General features: G+C 34.8%; 1 protein-coding gene across 3 annotated transcripts in view; it reads left to right on the forward strand.

Annotated features, from left to right (window-relative positions):
* The window catches only part of diaph2 (diaphanous related formin 2), a 65,859-nt gene that overhangs the window by 11,890 nt on the left and 33,374 nt on the right, over nt 1-20,595 (forward strand). For all 3 annotated transcript variants that reach the window (XM_062963879.1, XM_062963880.1, XM_062963881.1), the window contains 17 exons: nt 589-697; nt 1,990-2,100; nt 4,402-4,520; nt 5,743-5,859; nt 6,163-6,281; nt 6,618-6,682; nt 6,860-6,964; nt 9,827-10,159; nt 10,866-10,980; nt 11,214-11,315; nt 11,544-11,638; nt 13,122-13,223; nt 14,437-14,676; nt 15,548-15,677; nt 17,013-17,136; nt 17,677-17,842; nt 19,254-19,389. In XM_062963879.1, coding sequence (XP_062819949.1) covers nt 589-697; nt 1,990-2,100; nt 4,402-4,520; nt 5,743-5,859; nt 6,163-6,281; nt 6,618-6,682; nt 6,860-6,964; nt 9,827-10,159; nt 10,866-10,980; nt 11,214-11,315; nt 11,544-11,638; nt 13,122-13,223; nt 14,437-14,676; nt 15,548-15,677; nt 17,013-17,136; nt 17,677-17,842; nt 19,254-19,389 — 2,288 coding nt within the window. The remainder of the gene's footprint in view (nt 1-588; nt 698-1,989; nt 2,101-4,401; nt 4,521-5,742; nt 5,860-6,162; nt 6,282-6,617; nt 6,683-6,859; nt 6,965-9,826; nt 10,160-10,865; nt 10,981-11,213; nt 11,316-11,543; nt 11,639-13,121; nt 13,224-14,436; nt 14,677-15,547; nt 15,678-17,012; nt 17,137-17,676; nt 17,843-19,253; nt 19,390-20,595) is intronic.

Here is a 20,595-nt window from a genome sequence, read left to right on the forward strand (position 1 = left end):
GGAGGAGATGCTCATAGACAATTTTCCCTTCAGGAAAATATAATCGTTTAAAAGGTAATTGCTTTTTGCTTGTATTTTTTGAAGAGAAAGTTCCAATGGAAGAGATAAAAGTTATTTTAAGAAGTATTTGTTAGCAATGTCTTAAATTCTGAAAGTGGAACTTACAGGTATTTTATAAAGAAAAATATTAAGACTGAGAGGGGACATGATTACCATGTTTAAATAGTTGTATGGTTTTCAGGCTCTATGGCCATGTTCTAGCAGCATTTTCTCCTGACGTTTTGCCTGCATATTTGAAATGTTTATATTTCAAATATGTTATATTGAGGAAGGTGCAAGCTTGTTATCTGTGTCTTTAGAGAGTTAAGACATGGAGCAGTGGATTCAAAATACGGCAAAATAAATTCACCCTAAACATTAGGAAGTACTTCCTAATGGTTAGGACTGTTTGCCTCGTAGTCTCCTCTGGAAAATTTTAAATAATGACTAGATGGCCATCTATCAGGGATTCTTTGAGGTTGGAGTGGATGGCTTTTGGGGTCTCTTCCAGTGTTATGATTCTACAAAATAAATGTGTTTGTCTTGTAGCCTGGACAAAATTTTAGCAGCTATAACAACTGCAGCTGAGAGAAATAATAGTGAACGGTTCACTAATATTGTTGAAGGTCTTGAGAACCATGACGTTTTGCAGTTACAGGTAAGATTCTTGGAATTCTCCATTTGAATAATTAGACAATATTTAACAGTTGTGTGCTTTAATAAACACCATGTAACATACAGCTGCAAAAAGTATGGTTAAGGCAGGATCAGAGATTGGAAGTTGAGGTGCTCAAATGAACAATTCATCCCAGTTTAATTTAAACAAACTTGATAACTTTTTAAAGTCATGTATGTAGGTGTTCTTAGAATGACACTGATACAAACACATCAGGACACATTTCAGTATAAACATGCCATTTCACCCTTTTATATTCCAAGAAATTATCCTTTTTTTGCACAGAAATATGTAGGTTTTTATGCACTGGAATCCTTGTCCTCTCATGTTTTATGTACAAGCTTCACTTACTAAAGTGTCAAACTCCATACTTTTGGCCCCAAAACCTGCCCTCGACTTATACATGAGGTTGATTTTTACATGAGTGTATACAATAATGTATTAGTATCATTACTGAGGGTATTACAGATGCTACTCATGTGTTACAATCAGTTACACTGATATCACAGTAAATCCTCTTTAAAGCCCTTTCTTGGATTTTATAATCTCTTTCTATTTTCCTGATTGGAAGATTCATTAAGTCGTTTCTGTCAGAAACGTTCTCTTTATTAGTTCCAGCAATTGAGTAAAATGTTTTTCTGGTATAAACAATAAAAATAAATAGCATCTTTTCTCTCTGTTAATATCTCATTGGATGTATATTTTGATCTGTTCAAGTCATAAATGTAACCTAATAAAGAGTCATTCAGGAAAGAACAGCAATAATGCCACAGCCATCGAGGGAATTTGAAGACTTCGCAAGTGTTATAAATTTCCTATTGAAAAGCTCTGCTTTCTTCCTGGATGTCCGGAAATAGATTTTCATGTAGAACTTGCAATGGTTTTAAAAACCAAATAGAAGGTGATGATACTTGGAGATGGCAAGATACATCTTGCTATCTTTGTACTGTGAGCAATTATTGCCAATGTTATTTGCTACACAGCTTTTAAAAAAGACCTTGTTTCTTTCTCCTAGCTCTTTTTGTCTTTCTGAATAATCATTGGCTACCAGCAGTATGGTTGCTCCAGCATCGGTGTTATATTGTTTTGATTCATGCTTCTCTGAGGTCAGACCTAAGTGGGATCCATTATTGGCAATATAGCATTATATACCACCGAGGTTTTGTAAAGTAGATTTTAGTGCTTTTCTCTATTTAGAAAGCTGTGTTTATTGCTCCTGTGTATTTGGAACACTGAATCTCATAAGCGACTCTTACCATAATTTCTGATTACAGGTAGCCTGCATGCAGCTCATAAATGCCTTTGTCACTTCTCCTGAAGATCTTGATTTTAGGATACACTTGAGGAATGAATTTCTGCGCTGTGGGTTAAAGAAAATACTGCCAGTAAGTTATTTTCAGGAGAATTACTAATGCACAAACTCTTGTGATTTCTCGTCTCATGATTCTAAGTCTTACGCAAGTCTTGTTATGGCCAAGTGTGACTTTATAATTTTTAATCACTCAAAGAGGAAACAAAATTCACAAACATTAAAAACATGTGATATAAATGTTTGTTTTTTTAATTTGCAAAATTTGGGATTTAATTTGCTTTGGGATTATCCGTTAGCAAAATTGAAGATATTAGGTAGCAAAGCCCGAACTGTATAGAAAAGAGCATGTGACAGTTATATTTAAATATGGACATTGAATTACCCATATTTGTGTGCAATTGAGGTATTGTACCCTGTTTTAAAAATTATTTATAAGCTGCCTTGCATCCTGTGTAAAGAGGAAGGCGGAGCATTAAATAAATAAATAAATGACAAATAATATTACTAAGTAAAAATCATCCAGTGTCTTTCATAGCACAACAGGAGGAAAGGTTGTAAACTACATAAAACTCCATTTTTAAAGGGTAGATACAATTCTAAAAACCCCCACAATACAAATGGGTTATATGAATTTCATCATGGCAGATTCATAATCCAAATGATTTCTTTAGAATTGGTATAATTAAGGATCTATGTTCTTATAAATGAATTTGAAAGCATGAAGATAGATCAATTGAGATAACCACTGAATAAAACAGGACATTAATCAATCTGACCTATTATAGCATTGTTTTGAAGGACAGCTTTCTAATGAAGCATCCATATTGCTGTCAAAGCTCTATACAACATGCTATTCTATGCTTATTTTTTAATTTTACAAGAAGTCGGTGATTTTTGCTTGATGTGCATAAAACGTTTTCTTTGACAATATTTTTATAATTAAAAAAATTACTTGACAAGAAAGAAATACTTTTTATAATGCTACATGCATGATTAAGCAACTCATAGATCTTTCTGTAGTTTAAATGTGTGACTTGCAAATCAGTTAACCATGATTCAGTCCAGTGGCTTCTATGTGGCTAATTGTGGGCTCCACGTTCCTGACGTTTCTGTTGTAGGCACCTGGCCATCTCTGCTTCTCCTATTCCCATCTTTGAATGTCCTCATTTGTGATTATCGAATGTCTTTTGAAAGCTACGAGATAAAAGGGAGCATAGTAAAAGAAACATCAAGGTGATATATTAATCCCAACAATCTCTAGTGTGGCATGCTGTAGAAGTTTGGATTTTTATTTACTCTTAAAAACAAAACAAAGCAATGATGCATGTGGTTTTAATATGTTTAAATTATATCATATTTAAACATGACTTCTTTATGTGATGGAGACGTATGGCTGCATGATATGGCCAAAATAATTTTAGAACTTAATATATACACTTCATGCATTTTATTGTATATTTCAGTGATGCTGAAGAATGGTGGAAGAACATATTTTATTTCTTATGAATATAGATGAATGATTATTTTTAATTTTTCTTAGTGTATCTATGACAGCAAAGTTACAGTTCTAAATTTATGCATGAAACAATATTTTAGGATAAATCGGTGTAGATGAAAGACATTTGCAACAAGGAGGATGACATAAGCACAGATATTCTTCACTAGAGGCTTTGGAATGAATGTGCTTTAGCCAACCTTCTCTTTAAAATATTTGAATATGACTTTAAGTACCATTTGGTATATGGTCTGCTAATGCATAAGGAGTCTTGTGTTCTTGACAAAAGCACAGACATATTGATTAATTATAAGAATTAATCATGTGAACATGGTGAATGTGTGCCAATTATATAATCAGAGATAACATTTTTATAATATTAAATTGAATTTCCTTGTAAGAAGAATACACAAAACAAATTCCTTTATTGGACACACATTCTGGAATTGAAGTTCACAGTTGTCATAGCAAAATAGGAACAATAATTCAAACAGAATTCTCAATACGCCATACTTGGGACTGTTGTGCTTGAATATATCAAACTAATTAATAAGTCAGTGTAAGAAAGAGTTTGTGTCAAGATTTACATGGATCCTAATTGATCAAGTCTAGAATAATGGTCAGTGCCTATAGAATAAATGAATGAATGTGCTGCATTTTGTCATACTGTCTCATTGTCTTATCATGTACAAATAGAATAAATACAAATATCATTCTGTGTTGAATGGGCTTCTATTTGGTGCCTGCAACATCTGCTCTTTGAAACTCAGCATAACTTTCAGCTGTGTCTTTATGTTTAGTTGTATTATTAAGCATAACAGAGATCATCGGAAGAAATGCATTAAGACAAACTGTTCAATGTATTTTGTGGAATATTAGGATCTGAAGGAGAAGGAGAATGAAGAACTCGATATTCAGCTGAAAGTGTTTGATGAAAACAAAGAAGAAGATTTACTTGAATTGGCCCATCGCCTCAATGACATCAAAGTTGAAATGGAATATCCTTTTAAAAGGTGGAATGGTTTCACTGAAGAAAAAAACAGTGATGATAGAAAACCGCATAATTTTAAATCAGTGTCAGTTTCTAAAAGAGTTTACATAAATAATCAGCAAAGGATAAAAAAATTAGAACACCATATATTCAGTGGATTTCCTTTAAATGATCAAAGCTGTAATCAAAGCAGAAATGAAGATATCATTGATTACTAATAACATTTATTGATAGCATTGTTTGATATACTTGCAGGCAGTTTAGAGCAATGACAAACCATTTTTATGATAACTTTCTATGCTGAACACAGATTGCACTATGTAAAATAATTCTGTTCCTGGTTTGAAAGTTATTTCCTGTTTCATTGTACAGTCCTTCCTTTGAAAGTAATTGTTCTACTCCAGAAACTTTGCTTTTGTGGCTGAATTGGTTGAGACTCTGTGAGATATTCATTGAAAAACTAGAGCATAATATGCAGCAGGATGTCCCCCAAATACAAAGTTTTTGCAGTTTTAATAAACTTTTCCCGTGTTTTTATGATAGAACTAATTAGAAAATGACATTTATAACCCAGGAACAAAAATCATGTTGCATAGTGTCTCCCTCGGGGTAGAGAAAGGTGGGATATAAATATGGTAAATAAAAATAAATAAATAGTGTTACTGAAACAGATTTATCTTCTTCAGATAGGAGTTTCTCATTAAAATTATTTGCGAAGTGTTGGAAACAGTAGATGTCTCTCTGCCTTATTTATAACTTGATTTCTCAGTCTTTGTCTGTGTTCAGCTTTTTGTATTTTGTATGTTGTCAGCTTAGCGATGATAAGTTAGATTCATACAGATAACAGCTAATAAATAAGACAAAGAAACAGTAGAACATGACCTACCACCCTTCCACAGTTTGCCATCCTTGCAGTCCAGTGGTTCTACTTTATTCAGGACTGACAATAAGATATGAGCCTTGCTTTGTTCTTCTACACACTTAATCTCAATTTTTTTAATGTTTGTGAGGAGTAGAAAGAGATAGTTGCATAAATCTTCCTTTGAATTATTAACTTGTTACCTGAAAAGATGCATTAAGGCATGCCTGTGGGCTTGTAGGCAACAATTAAGTCCAAAGGACCGTTTGTTGCATGACCCACAGATTTCTGAAAGTCTTGAATCCTTATCACTGCAAATATAATATATTCTTGTGTAACCTTTTTGTCATTTCCTTAACATTCCTTGTACCGATGTAAATGAAGTTTACCACCTGCTATACAACATGTTGAAAGAAACATCATCTGAAAGCTACTTCCTATCCATTTTGCAACATTTTCTACTCATCAGAAACGATTACTATGTTCGGTAAGTATATTTACTACTTCTGTTTTAAATTTGGTGTTGATATAACAGGGTATGAAAGATGCAGCCTTTCAGTTTGCCATTTTACCTTTCAATATGATGCAGTTTACTCATATTCTGTTTGGCTTGCAGAAATCTGTTGACATAGATGGATCAAGTTCAGATTTTAAAAAAACTCCCAAAATTCATTTGTCATATACGTTGAAGAATAATCCTCATCCTCCTCCAAATGTTTACTTATTTTTAGATAGTTGTCTGACCTATTTCTTATTATATCAATAAAAATAATCCTCTTTTTTGTTCTAGCCCTCAGTATTACAAGATAATAGAAGAATGTGTTTCGCAAATAGTATTGCACTGTAGTGGTATGGATCCTGACTTCAAATGTAGAGGGCGGTTGGATGTAGATTTCACTCATCTCATAGGTATGTGTATCTTAGTCCAAGATGTTTCTGAATCTTAGTAATTATTTTTAAAAATATTTTTGATAAGATAATTGTAGATCCTCTATGAGTCTGAATACCCTATGAAATAATTCTTGGATGACCCAATCAAAAACTACTTTTACCCAGAATACATTGTATTGCTATGATTACTTGCATTTCAGATTTCTGAATTTTTGCTGGACCCAGAAATATTACTCTTGTATTTCAAAGGGGGGATTGTTAAGGGGGATTGTTACTAGATGCAATATAATTTCATATATATCTGCTCTGTAAAATCAATGTTTATGTTTGTCCTTATAATTTCAATATTTCTAGATAGCTGTGTGGACAAAGCAAAAGTAGAAGAGAGTGAGCAAAAAGCTACAGAATTTTCCAAAAAGGTAGGCCAAGTTATTCTGAGTATTTTCAAACCTGTAGATCAGATATGCTTAAGATTTTGTGCAGCTTTTATATATATATATATATATATATATATATATTCAAATAATTGAAAAATTGAAAGTCCAATAAGTTTGATATTGTTTGGACAAATGTTTCTACATTGATGATCATTGCAGTTTGATGAAGAGTTTGCAGCTCGGCAAGAGGCACAAAGTGAGCTTCAAAGACGAGAAGAGAGGATCAAAGAACTTGAAGCTGAAATTCAGCGGCTACGTTCCCAGGTAATGTAAGGAGATCAGCTTTATATTGTGTCAAAATGTGTTGTGCTTTGGGAAGAAGAGAATTTGAATGAGGGGGAAGTTTTAAACAGAGCTTTAGGAAGAAATATTTCAGTGTTCAAGCTTCATTGTCTTCATTTACTGCCAAATTTTGGTGGCAACCTGCAAAATGTAGAAACAATGTAGTTATCTTACATAGTGAGTTGCCTTATTTCAGACACAAAGCCATTATATAAAACAAAATAACTTGGCAACATAGTTCAATTGTCTAACAAGTCAATAACCTTAATTTAAATCCGAAGCTGTTTGGTTGCAGTGGGGAATATTGGTTTTGTAAGCATTTCATAGATCAGTAGCTACTAGCTAGTTCTTCTGGTGCTGTTGGCTCTGCTGATTCCCAAGTGTAAAAATTGCATAATGTAAATAAGCCATTGATATTTGATTTAGCTATAGCAAAAGACTATTAGAAGATCTGTCTTCCAATCTAGGGATATCTATATATATAAAAGGGTAATGAAATTTCGGCCTAGGACAAAACAAGAAAACTTCACATCCCAGAAACACTAAACTTGGCAGCACGACCCCTCATCCATGCCTCTATGTTCATAAAATAAACAGCTCCAGCTACTCCAGAAAATGGCCAGGTTTTGAGATTGCAAGACTATTCACTGCTATTCCACCTGCACAACAAAGGATTCCCATAAGCCACAGCAACACGTGGCCGGGCAAAGCTAGTTTTGTGTATAAGGTTCTAGTAGGGTGACATTTTCTTGGCGATATTAAGCACTCGAATGCTATTGAAAATTCATAAATATAATTTTTATTTCCACTGTGGTTAGTTAACATTTCATATTGATGTGGGTAAGCATGATGAAGGATGTAAAGGTTCTGGTATAATTTGTTTATAGTTCTTGCATCAACACAAACCTTAGTCTCTAGCATTTCGAGACTTACCTTCAACATAAATGTTGGAAAGTCAGTCATGTGTTAGTCTGCCAGAGAAGGACTTATTCTGAACCCCGAGGAGTACATTTCCAGTTTATAGCTTTTTATGGGAGTAGCACTACTTTTTATTATAAGAGGGTCATGCTGATGTGGCGCTACTTTCCAGGCCTCAGAGGTTTTCACAGTGTGCCTGAAAGTTTATATTGGTACAAATATGTGCCAGTAGAAATGAAATTTATTACAAACCACATCCAGCAGCCAGATTTTCACCTTAATTTTCTTGCCTGTGCTGTTAACCTCATTTAAAAGATGGATTTTTTTGAGGCAGTGAATATTTAAGTATGGGAATTATGATGATAATTCTGTTTCAGCCAACTGACTTCATTTTTAGAAGTTCTATGAATACCTCAGAGATAAAAATATCTTAAAGCTCTGGGAAGTATTTAGTTAATGAATATTTTTTCTTCAATTGCCATTAATTCTCTTGATATATATTCATGTGTGTAACAAAAATTGGCATATCGAACTTAGTGCTCCTCAGTGTAATGTCAAACATCTGATCAAGTGGCTGATGCCAATATAAAAATGATTAGGAATGATCACGTTCTATTTCAGTGAGATAGATCAATAGAAAGATACTGATAGATCTGTTTTTGATTAGTCCACTGACCATATCAACAATAAATGACAAAAACTAAAATATACAAATAGACACTAATCACTGTGCTAAAACTCCTGTAATAGTTAACTAAAATAAATTAAAACATGATAAAATTGATTAAATAATAAGATTGGTAAAATGGTATTAAATTAGAACATAAATTATAATGGTATATTTATTATAATGGTATTTTTATATTACATGTAATATTACTAATAATATTACAATATAGTGTTATAGTACAATATAGTAATATTAAATTCTTATATTGCGCTTATATTGTGGCGCAGTGTGTTAAAGCGCTGAGCTGCTGAACTTGCAGACTGAAAGGTCCCAGGTTCAAAACCTGAGAGCAGAATGAGCGCCCGCTGTTAGCCCCAGCTCCAGCCAACCTAGCAGTTCGAAAACATGCAAATGTGAGTAGATCAATAGGTACCGCTCCGGCGGGAAGGTAACGGTGTTCCATGCAGTCATGCTGGCCACATGACCTTGGAGGTGTCTACGGACAACGCCGGCTCTTCAGCTTAGAAATGGAGATGAGCACTAACCCCCAGAGTCAGACACGACTGGACTTAATGTCAGGGAAAAACCTTTACCTTATGTACATATAACTTGTAAGCCGCCCTGAGTCCCCTTCGGGGTGAGAAGGATGGGATATAAATGTCGCTAATAAATACAGTTGAGTCTCACTTATCCAACATAAACGGGCCAGCAGAAAGTTGGATAAGTGAATATGTTGGATAATAAGGAGAGATTAAGGAGAAGCCTATTAAACATCAAATTAGGTTATGATTTTACAAATTAAGCACCAAAACATCATGTTATACAACAAATTTGACAGAAAAAGTAGTTGAATACGCAGTAATGCTACATAGTAATTACTGTATTTACGAATTTAGCACCAAAATATCATGATGTATTGAAAACATTGACTACAAAAATGCATTGGATATTCCAGAACGTTGGATAAGTGAATGTTGGATAAGTGAGACTCTACTGTAATAAATAAATAAAAGGGGAGAAGAGTGACAAGTGTAAAAGAGTCAGTCAGATAATTTAGGTAAATTAATCACCATGACAAGGGACAAGGATATAGTAATATAGACTAGAAAACACCCGAGCCACCTTTCTTCCTTGAATGCCTAGTAGACATCCAGAATGTGACATTTCTCATATTGTGATGGGAACGCAATATGCTTCTACTGTCCGTTATGTGGGTTGCATTCTTCAATCTAAAACTGGGGTCTCTTTTTTTTTAGGCTCCTTCATGTTCGAGTGGCTTACCTCCAGGAGGCATCCCTCCTCCACCACCACCGCCTCCTCTTCCTGGTGGTGCAACCCCTGCTGCGTGCCCACCACCGCCTCCACCGCCACCATTGCCTGGTGGTTTGCCGCCACCACCACCGCCACCTCCTCCTTTGCCTGGGGGGGCCATACCACCACCGCCTCCCATGCCTGGAGGTCCTCCACCACCACCGCCTCCCTTTGGTGGTGCCCCTCCTTTAGGAACTGTGCCACAGCTGCCTTTTGGAATGACGCCTAAGAAGAAATACAGTCCTGAAGTGTCTATGAAGAGAATAAATTGGACAAAGGTATTTCATTGTGACATCTCATTGGCTTTAAAAAAAATCCTGATCTGAAAAGACAAGAGTACCAAAATTTTCTTTTGAATTTGAAAATGCTGGTACTTATTACACTGCCCGATCAAAACAAAAAGGTTTTGTCTTGGTTTTTAGATTGATACAGAAAATTTCATTGGCTAGAGCACTGGCGAAGTGCGTTAAAGCACTGAGCTGGAGACTGAAAGGTCCAAGGTTCAAACCCCGGGAGCGGCGTGAGCAGCCGCTGTTAGCCCCAGCTTCTGCCAACCTAGCAGTTCGAAAACATGCCAGTGTGAGTAGATCAATAGGTACTGCTCCGGCGGGAAGGTAACGGCGCTCCATGCAGTCATGCCAGTGGCCACATGACCTTGGTGGTGTCTACGGACAACGCTGGCTCTTCGGCTTAGAAATGGAGATGAGCACCACACTTCAGAGTCAGATATGGCTGGACTTAATGTCAGGGGAAACCTTTACCTTGGAGAACAAAAACCGCTGTATTCTCATGCCTTGTTTCTGATTTGCCAAGAAAGATTAGAAATAGTGTTTTCAGATGTCCAAGTTTTATTTCTTGCTTTTGAAAAGATGCTTTGGCTTGATTTTGGATTGTGCCGATCATTAGAAATGCCGTTTTGTTTAAATTAGCAGCCTGCATAGTCCCTGAAGGTACCTGACTTCGCTATTTTTATTATCTTTTCAGGTTGAACCACAAGAAATATCAGAAAACTGTTTTTGGCTAAAAGCTAAAGAAGAAAAATTTGCAAGTCAAGATCTTTTTGCAAAATTGGCACACACTTTCGCTACACAGATGAAGGGTAATTGGCTTGCTGTATTTTTCCGATCTATCAGTGGTGGATATGTGCCTTACTGTTGTCAGTTTTATATAATTTCTTTGCACAACACTTTGAAGGGCAAATTATATATCCAGGGAGCAAATCATATGAATTTTGAGGCCTGATGCTACGAAGATGGTGGAAATTCAGTCTGGATGTACTAACATTGCTTCTGTTAAATATCTATATACTTTTAAATGCTTTTTATTTTGCAGTTAAAAAAGCAGTTGAGGGTACAGAAGAAAAGAAGATAGCCATGCCTAAGAAGAGAGCTAAAGAGTTAAGGGTTTTGGATGGGAAGACAGCACAGAATTTGTGTATGTAATACGTTCTTTTACTTCACACTTTATGTATTTGTTGAAATTTTATTGCACTTTCTTGTGCATAGTCAACCTACATTCCATGTTTAGTTCTGCGATTTTACTCTGTGAACAATGTCAATGAAATATCTTGAATTTCAAATGAGCTATTTCTTGGTGTAATCTCTATTGTCCCAATTATTTTGACGATTCTTTCTCAGTATATTGTGTTGATGTCTTTTCCAGCCATTTTCTTGGGGTCTTTCCGCATGCCTTATGATGAAATTAAAAACATTATTATAGAAGTAGATGAAGACAAACTAAGTGAAGCATTGATTCAGGTAAGTCAGCAGAGCATCTCTTTCAATTAAAATGTTACTATTTAGACTGCTTTTCTGAAGACTTGCAAGTTGCATTGAACACGGAATATCCTCAGGAGTTATGACTTCACATCCTTTTTCTAAAGGCTTTCAAAGAAAATCTGGGCCACCTTCTGTTGTGGGAGCTGTTTTTGTATCAGCATTGCAAATCCTCTGTTCAATATGGATATGACTAGATGACAGGTGCCATTTTCCATCTCTTATAACTCGATGATTGTGTAAGGCAGTAGCATAAGCTCACCCCTACACATACTGTACTTATGCCTAGGTTTTTAAAGTAACTGATATGTTTTTATGTTGTTTTATGCTGTTTTATGTTGTTTTATACTATATTTATATTTTTTTAATTTCATTGATTGTTTTAACTTATGTCGGTGTTGGGCTCGTGTCCATGTGAGCTGCTCCGAGTTCCTTCAGGGAGATGGAGGCGGAATACAATAATAATAATAATAATAATAATAATAATAATAATAATAATAATAATAATAATAATGATTATTATTATCTGCCAGCTGCAAAAGGCCACCCTGCTGGGATTTGCGCGCATCATCTGAAAATACATCACACAGTCCTAGACACTTGGGAAGTGTTCGACTTGTGATTTTGTGATATGAAATCCAGCATATCTATCTTGTTTGCTGTGTCATAATAAAATAATAATAATAATAATGATGATGATGATTATTATTATTGTTTGAAACACAACAAGATGAGTCCACAGCAGACACTCTGCTGACTGTTGTATTGGATCACACGTCGGACACTTCCCAAGTGTCTAGGAATTATTAATAAGTATTATTAATACTAATCATTAATAATTATCATTAATTTATTATTATTATTATTATTATTATTTTATGACACAGCAAACAAGATAGATTTGCTGGATTTCATATCACAAAATCACAAGTCGAACACTTCCCAAGTGTCTAGGACTGTGTGATGTATTTTCGGATGATGTGTGCAGATCCCAGCAGGGTGGCCTTTTGCAGTTGGCAGATCGTAATTTTGTCAATGTCTATTGTGTCCACAGCAGACACTCTGCTGGTTGTTGTATTGGATCACATGTCGGACACTTCCCAAGTGTCTAGGAATTATTAATAAGTATTAATTTATTATTATTATTATTATTATTATTATTATTATTATTATTATTATTATATGCATTACAAGAATAACTCTGTCTGATGATAGATACTTCTTGAAATGTTGGGTAAAATTAAAAGAGCATATGTAGCCAAATTTTAGTTTGTAGGAAATCTATAAATGCAACATTTCTATATTACAGTATTCAAAACTAGTTGTTCTAATATTTGTAAATTTAGCTGATGTTCACCTGTTTAGATATTATAAATATTGATGATTTTTTTCCTTTTGTGTTCTGTATAATTCCAAAGAGGAAATATGATAATCATTCTGATTTCTGTTTTTTTCTTCATACTAGAATTTAGTTAAAAACCTCCCTGAACAGAAGGAGCTCAGTGCCTTAGCCGAGTTGAGGAGTGAATACGAAGACCTCTGTGAACCGGAACAGTTTGGGGTTGTGGTATGTTCTCTATTATAATGTCAGTCTGCGGTTCCTATTCACTGTCCAACTTAGGGGTTGCTTTAGCAAGTTTCTTTAACAGTTTATGGGGATTGTCATGAGTGAGGTAACAATGATATATTTAACAGTCTTGTTACTTGTGATAACAAGAATAGGTTAAGAAATAAGTAAAGGATGATTGAAGGACTGTCTTTGAAGTTTTTCTTTTCTTTTCAGAAAGTATATATCTATTTGCATATACAAATTAGCTAAGTTAATTATTAATATAAAGTTTTAATTAGATAATCAATATACTCATTGAAACTAATCAAGGTCAGGAATTAGATGTTTAAAATTCATTTTGAAAAGTCACACTTGGCAATTAGGTTATTTATTATAACAGAGTAATTAGCTTAGCATTTCTCGCCTGTGAAGATCGGAGCATCGCATTTTCATATAGATGAAGTATCAAGATGAATTTTATATTAGATTAAACACAGTTTTGGAGTTATATCCTGCTGTCAAATGAAATTTTGCATCTAATGTGAGGAAGATGTGGTTAATGATGGATGCCAAAAGGAAGCCATCACCCTTTGATGCCACATTATAATCTATGTTTTAAAATTCAAAAAATCCACTCATATTATTTGACTAAAATTATTTCTGGTGTTTCAAGATAGGATCTATCTATATTCATCTACATATACAAATAGAAATAAGTGTTAAGCTTCATATAATTATACTATTTTGAAACCAGAACATACAATAATCATATCTTTCTATAAAGTGGCGAAGGCAGCTGCAAACTAAAGAAATGCAGAGTTACATAGATACTAGTGTTACACAGTAGCCCCAAATGTTGCAAAGTTTGTTAAATAACAATAATGATTTATTTGAAGCATGAGATTGTTGTTTCCTAGCTCTTTGTTGCAAAAAATGAATACAATGTGCAAAATAGATATGACTTCAATAGTTATTTAATAAACTTTTAAGTTTGTGTTGTTGATTTCCATCAAGTGACTATAAAAGATACACATTATCCACTCATTGACTGTTAAAACCACTCACTTAAAAGGATAGCTGCAAATATCCCTTGCCAACGATATCCCTATATTTTGGTGCAGGTTAATTAATTGCTACAACCAATAGAAGTTTATCACACACTTACATTCTTTTGTTCTGATATATGGAAAATGCTTTTACACATGGTCCCAAGCTTTGCTTTTCCTTTCAGATGAGTTCAGTTAAAGCGTTGCGGCCTCGTCTGAATGGCATCCTTTTCAAGCTAACTTTTGAAGAGCACATAAATAATATCCGGCCTGGCATTATGGCAGTAACAATGGCCTGCGAGGAGCTGAAGAAGAGTGAAAGCTTCAGTAAGATGTTGGAACTTATGTTGTTGATTGGGAACTATATGAATTCTGGCTCAAGAAACGCCCAATCATTGGGCTTCAATCTTAGTTTTCTGTGCAAGGTAAGCCCAATGTTCAGAAATGTTCATTGTTTAATTGTAGTGATCTTCCTCTAAAGCCAATTTATGGGAAGGCTTAACCAAATTCATCTTACAAAGATCTTTAATGTTACCTTGAGTTCCTTGTGGCTATATTATGACATTTCTTGGGGGAGAAATATCTGTAAATAATGCTTTGTGGGCAATTTACCAGGCTTCCGTCTGTTACTTTTTCCCATAGAGTTGGAAAAAAACATCCTAAAAACATGGCCTGGCCTTCAATCCTTACTCCGAAAGCAGGAACCAGAAGCCTTTGGAGAGTGTCCACTTAGGAAAGCAGTTGTCCTCACAAGCCCTGTTTGTGTTCCCGCCCTTTCTCTGGGAACATCTACACTGTAGAATTAATGCAGTTTGGCACTACTTTAATTGCTATGTCTCAGTGTAATGGCATTCTGGTATTTGTGGTTTGCTTAAGGCACCAGAACACTTTGGAAGAGAAGGCTAAAGAACTTTAAAATCGCATAGCGTTGAGTCATTGCAGTTAAACTGCATTAATTCTACAATTAGATGTACCCTCTGAAAGCATGCTTTTTAGCTCCACTCAAGGAGCCGACTTTTCCTCTTTCTCTTCTTTTAATTCATTTTAGTAAAAAACTTTAAAACTTTCTCTTTGCCTCACTGTCATTGTGTCTCCTCGCTGTTCTCTCTTCCCAATATTGACAACAAAAAGTTGGGTATCTTATTAAATTGCAGGCACCAATGATGCCATTTATCTTGAAATGTAGGTAATCTGTATCTGGAAGCTGATCCAGCATCATGTATTGCAAATGTTTTGGGAGGGAATATTGCTAAAAATAGTGCCTATCTCCCCCTCTCTGTTTCTTTCCAATGACAGATTAGAGATACGAAATCGTCAGATCAAAAAATGACACTCTTGCAATTCTTGGCTGCCATTTGCGAAGAAAAATATCGGGACATCTTAAAATTTCCAGATGAGCTTCAGCATGTGGAAAGTGCAAGCAAAGGTACATGTCAAGGTGGCAGCGATAAGAATTAGTATATACTAAGGGAAAGCTTGAGACTAGAGTTTGCATTCCTGCTCAGCTACGAAAACTTACAGGGTGGCCTTGGGTAGGTCACACTCTCTCAGCATCAGAGGGAACCCACATCTGATCAAATCTTTCCAAGAAAATCTCATGATAGATTCGCCTAAGAGTTTTCACAACTTGGAAACATCTTGAAGATGGCAGCCAGCCACAACCAACCACAATGTCAAATGTAGATTTCTACCCATGGAGCTCAAGTGTATTGCAAAAGAAAGTTTGAATAATGCACTAATTACAAATGTTAGCTAAACTGATTGAGCCGTCATTATTATTTATTATTAAATATCTTTGGTACTGAAAGTGTTTGAAAGATGCAATAGTTGTGGAGTTCTGCTGTCTTATTCCCATGATCTGAATTGTGTTCTTGTGGCCTATACTTGCCCAGCTTATATTGTTTGCAAAGTGGGAGGCTACAATGAAATTCTCACCTTTAAGCCTAGTTCTTTTCTGTTGTTTACACCTGGCAACATTTGCAGAGTTGAAGTTCAAACTATTACACCACCCTTTCTCCTTATACGCATTGTAGACGCCAGTAATTTTGATTTATCAGCCTTACTAAGCATTTTAGTAAGGCTGAAAGCTTGGAAGATAAGAAGAGTCAGCCCTAAGTAGTACATGTATTTGGAGACCGCCAACAAATACTAGTTGCTGTAGGCTATATTTCTTAGTAAGGAACTGGCATCTCTGAATATTAATTCTCAAGGAAAATCCAATGAAATCCATGGAGGCAGCATAAATCTCCATACACAATTTTGATCAGCTGTAGTTATAAAATGAACAAAAGTGTTGAAATTGTAATGGAAGTCATTTCTATGGGCAAGATTATACAGTTTGGGATACTGCAACAGAGCCAGTTAAAACTGATCTTTTCTCTATCCTGTCTTTAAATTATTTACATGACCGACTATATGTATCATTAAGATAGAATCATTTTGAATCTTAGTTTATGATTAATCCAAAAATTTGATATAAAGGAATGAAATATTAGTATTTCTTCCAATAAATTTGAAGAGAAGTAGATTAATTTCAACTACTGTTGGAATAAAACTGTGACATCCCCCCATTAAGCAAGATTATTTCATATATTACTCTGTACGTTCTCACATATTTTTTGAAAAGTAGACCTTTTGTGAGCATTAATTCATAAAAATGGGAGCACATTTTAATGGCGCTATCCAAACTGCCATTATGACTACTATTTCTGACACTGATTTTCTTTCCCATAGTTTTTCACTTAACACTTTTTTTCTTTAGTTTCAGCTCAGATTCTTAAGAGCAGCCTTGATTCTATGAAACAGCAAATAGAGCGTTTGGAAAGTGATATTAAGAAGTTTCCGAAAACAGAAGATCCACATGATAAATTTGTTGAGAAGATGTCCATATCCTTTTTTAAACTGGCGAATACCTTTGATTTATTTCCACCTATAACAAGTAAAAAAAATCAGAATATGGAATATCAGTTTTAATGCAGCACTTGTGTTCTGTTATTTTAATGGAGGCTTTATGTTGTAAATGCTAATGTTGAATTATTAACCATCACAAAATTTCCCATTTATTGCCCCATTTGCTTGTGATGGAATGTGTGAAGTCAGCTGACATGAAGAACTTGCACGTTGTCTATACAAAACTAACTCCATGGAAGATTTTTTTCCTGAACTTACTGTGAAACAAGAAACCATAGATACTAGCAAACGCTGTTCTGCTTGATGTTAACATTGAGTCATAAGCAGGAGTTTTGCAAGAAGTAGTATGGAATTTTTCTGGTTCTGAAGCATTTAAAAATTCAAAACTATAAAAAGACATCAGTTAAGGATTAGTTAAATAGTAGGTGGATTGCATCTAACTGATAAAACTAGTCTTACTTTTTTATGCTGAGTTGCTCCTTATTTAAATCTATACTTCTTTAACATGAAGATTACAGCTTTGCGAAGAGTTCCAGAGAGCAGTACGAAAAATTATCAAACATGCACAACAACATGACTAAATTATATGACTGTTTGGGGGACTACTTCTGTTTTGACCCAAAAGCAACGAGCAGTGAAGAATTCTTTGGGGATCTAAGTACATTCAGGATCCTGTTCTTGGTATGTTGAGAGAAATCACCATCTCGCATTCCCTGTACATTTTTATGTGCATACCTTAAACTAACTGCTGCATACACTTTGCTGTATGTTTTGCTAGTTTCATGTATGATTATGTATGTATTATCATTACCATGGATCCCCCCCCAGTAGACTGTGTGTTCTGATTACTGGACAATATTGTAGACATATTTCTGTTGTTTGTTTTTCACCTTATATATTGAATATGTGAGATTAATGTGCTATGATTTGTTGTTCTATTATATTTTGTTATATTGTATTGTTCTGGGCATGGCCCCATGTAAGCCGCCCCGAGTCCCCATTGGGGAGATGGTGGCGGGGTATAAATAAAGTTTTTATTATTATTATTATTATTATTATTATTATTATTATTATTATTATTATTATATAGAAAGAGAGGGGGGAGAGAAGTAGGTTTATATTGTTATGCATCATGAATTCTTGTCTTGGAGTGGAAGGATTTTTTGAACAAAAATGTAGGATAATATAGAAATCTAGATTCTTGTGATGAGATTGCAACAATTGTAATACTATGTTGAAATCTTGAGATCTAAGTAGTTTACAAGTATTTGGAAACAATCAAATCTGCCTTGCAAACTTACACATCACTCTGATGGATAACATTCTGGGGTTACTCAATTTTTGCCAATTTTGTTGAAACGGATACAATTTTCCCTAAATTACATTGATAATTTATAGTGTGATGAAGAAAGAACCAAGTTGAGTGAGCACAGAATTATATCTTGAGGGAACTTTTTCATACTAGATAGGTTCCTCAAAGTTTTCTGGTTTCATCCAATAGTAATTTAATAACAGACATAAAGCTACCTAGAGTTGTTATTCTGGATGGTTTATACAGTAGAGTCTCACTTATTCAAGCTAAATGGGCCGGCAGAACCTTGGATAAGTGAATATCTTGGATAATAAGGAGGAATTAAGGAAAAGCCTATTAAACATCAAATTAGGTTATGATTTTACAAATTAAGCACCAAAACATCATGTTATACAACAAATTTGCCAGAAAAAGTGGTTCAATATGCAGTAATGTTATGTTGTAATTACTGTATTTATGAATTTAGCACCAAGATATCACGATATATTGAAAACATTGACTACAAAAATGCATTGGATAATCCAGAACCTTGGATAAGTGAGTCTTGGATAAGTGAGACTCTACTGTATATCAAAAGATGCTCAAAGATGCAGAATACTGTTCCATCTTTTGACTTTCCTCACTCTGTCTCGAAAGTTATTCACACAGTACTTTCAAAGGTGATATGATTTTTAATTCTGGCAACTAAACATACAAGTCAGGTCTGTACAGATGCAAGATATCCTCAATTTCTGTGCATTCATAATGGAGGAAATCCCATGTTTTGCATTATTAATCCAGGAAGCGCTGAAGGAAAACAACAAAAGAAGAGAGATGGAAGAAAAGATTAAGCGAGCCAAGCTTGCAAAAGAGAAAGCTGAACGTGAAAAGCTGGAGCGGCAACAGAAGAAGAAGCAGCTAATTGACATGAATAAAGGTAAACTATTATTTGCATTAGTTCAGGCTTAAAAACCTAAAGGCACCAGATCACATTTGATCTTGGAAACTTAGCAAATTCAGGGCTTGAACCCAAGCCCTATGAGAAGCAGCTAAGGAGCTGAGTATGTTTAGCTTAGAGAAGTGAAGGCTGAGAGGACATGGGAGTCCTGTTTAAATATTTGAAAGGATTGCATATTGAGAAGGGGATAGGCTTATTTTCTGCTGACACAGAACAATGGATTCAAATTGCAAGGAATGGTATTCCACCTGAATATTAGGAAAAACATCCTGCCTTGAAGTATTTGTTTCAAACAGAGGCTGAATGGCCATCTGTTGTGAGTGCTTTAATGATGTGTTGCCCCATAGCCATGGGTTTGTTTGGATGGTCCTTATGAATGGTCTCTTCCAGTTCTATGATTCTATAATGCTGAACCTGTGAACATGGAGGCCTGACTGTATATATAATTTTAATGCCAATATTATTTAATCGGAAATGGTTTCAGTCTTCATTAGCTCCTGTTACCACAGCAATTAAAATACCTGTTAACTACTGATACAAGAATGAAAGGAAAGAATGAGTGCCTCAGTCACAAATAATGTTTAATTAATTGTTTTTGAAAAGTATATTAACATTCCCTTAGCACAGATGAGGATAATAGAGTGGGGTGCATTAATAGGCAGCTGACATCTATAATGGTGTCAATGATATCACTTCTGAAAGCACATTAGTATCCCAGTAAAATTATAAGTCATTTAATAAATTCCTATCTATTCATGTTTAGCATTTCTTGATTGTTAGCAGTTCTATTGTAGTATACACGATAAGTATAATTCTGTCATAACTCTTTAACAGTCCCCAGTTTCTCCTAAATTTGTTAGTCAACATTATCTTCAATTTGCATACGCGATTCTTTAGATTTGGCATGCATGCACTAGCTTCATTAGAATGCCTTTTTCTTTGTAGTGAAACGTGTAACTTGCATGGATTATTTTAGCTCACTGTTGACTGCATGGCCATCTCTTATTTTTTTCTGTAATTGGTGACTGAAAAGATGAATACTGCCAGCTTTATTTCTTCCACTAAAACCATTTGATAAGATCATGCATGGATCTATCTGCATAACCTGGTGGTTGACTGATATTATTAACTGTTATAATATTCTTGTTTTACATTTTATTACTGTTTTTATCTTCTTATACCATG

The sequence above is a fragment of the Anolis carolinensis genome, unplaced genomic scaffold, assembly GCF_035594765.1.
Source record: "Anolis carolinensis isolate JA03-04 unplaced genomic scaffold, rAnoCar3.1.pri scaffold_12, whole genome shotgun sequence".
NCBI classification, from domain to species: domain Eukaryota; kingdom Metazoa; phylum Chordata; class Lepidosauria; order Squamata; family Dactyloidae; genus Anolis; species Anolis carolinensis.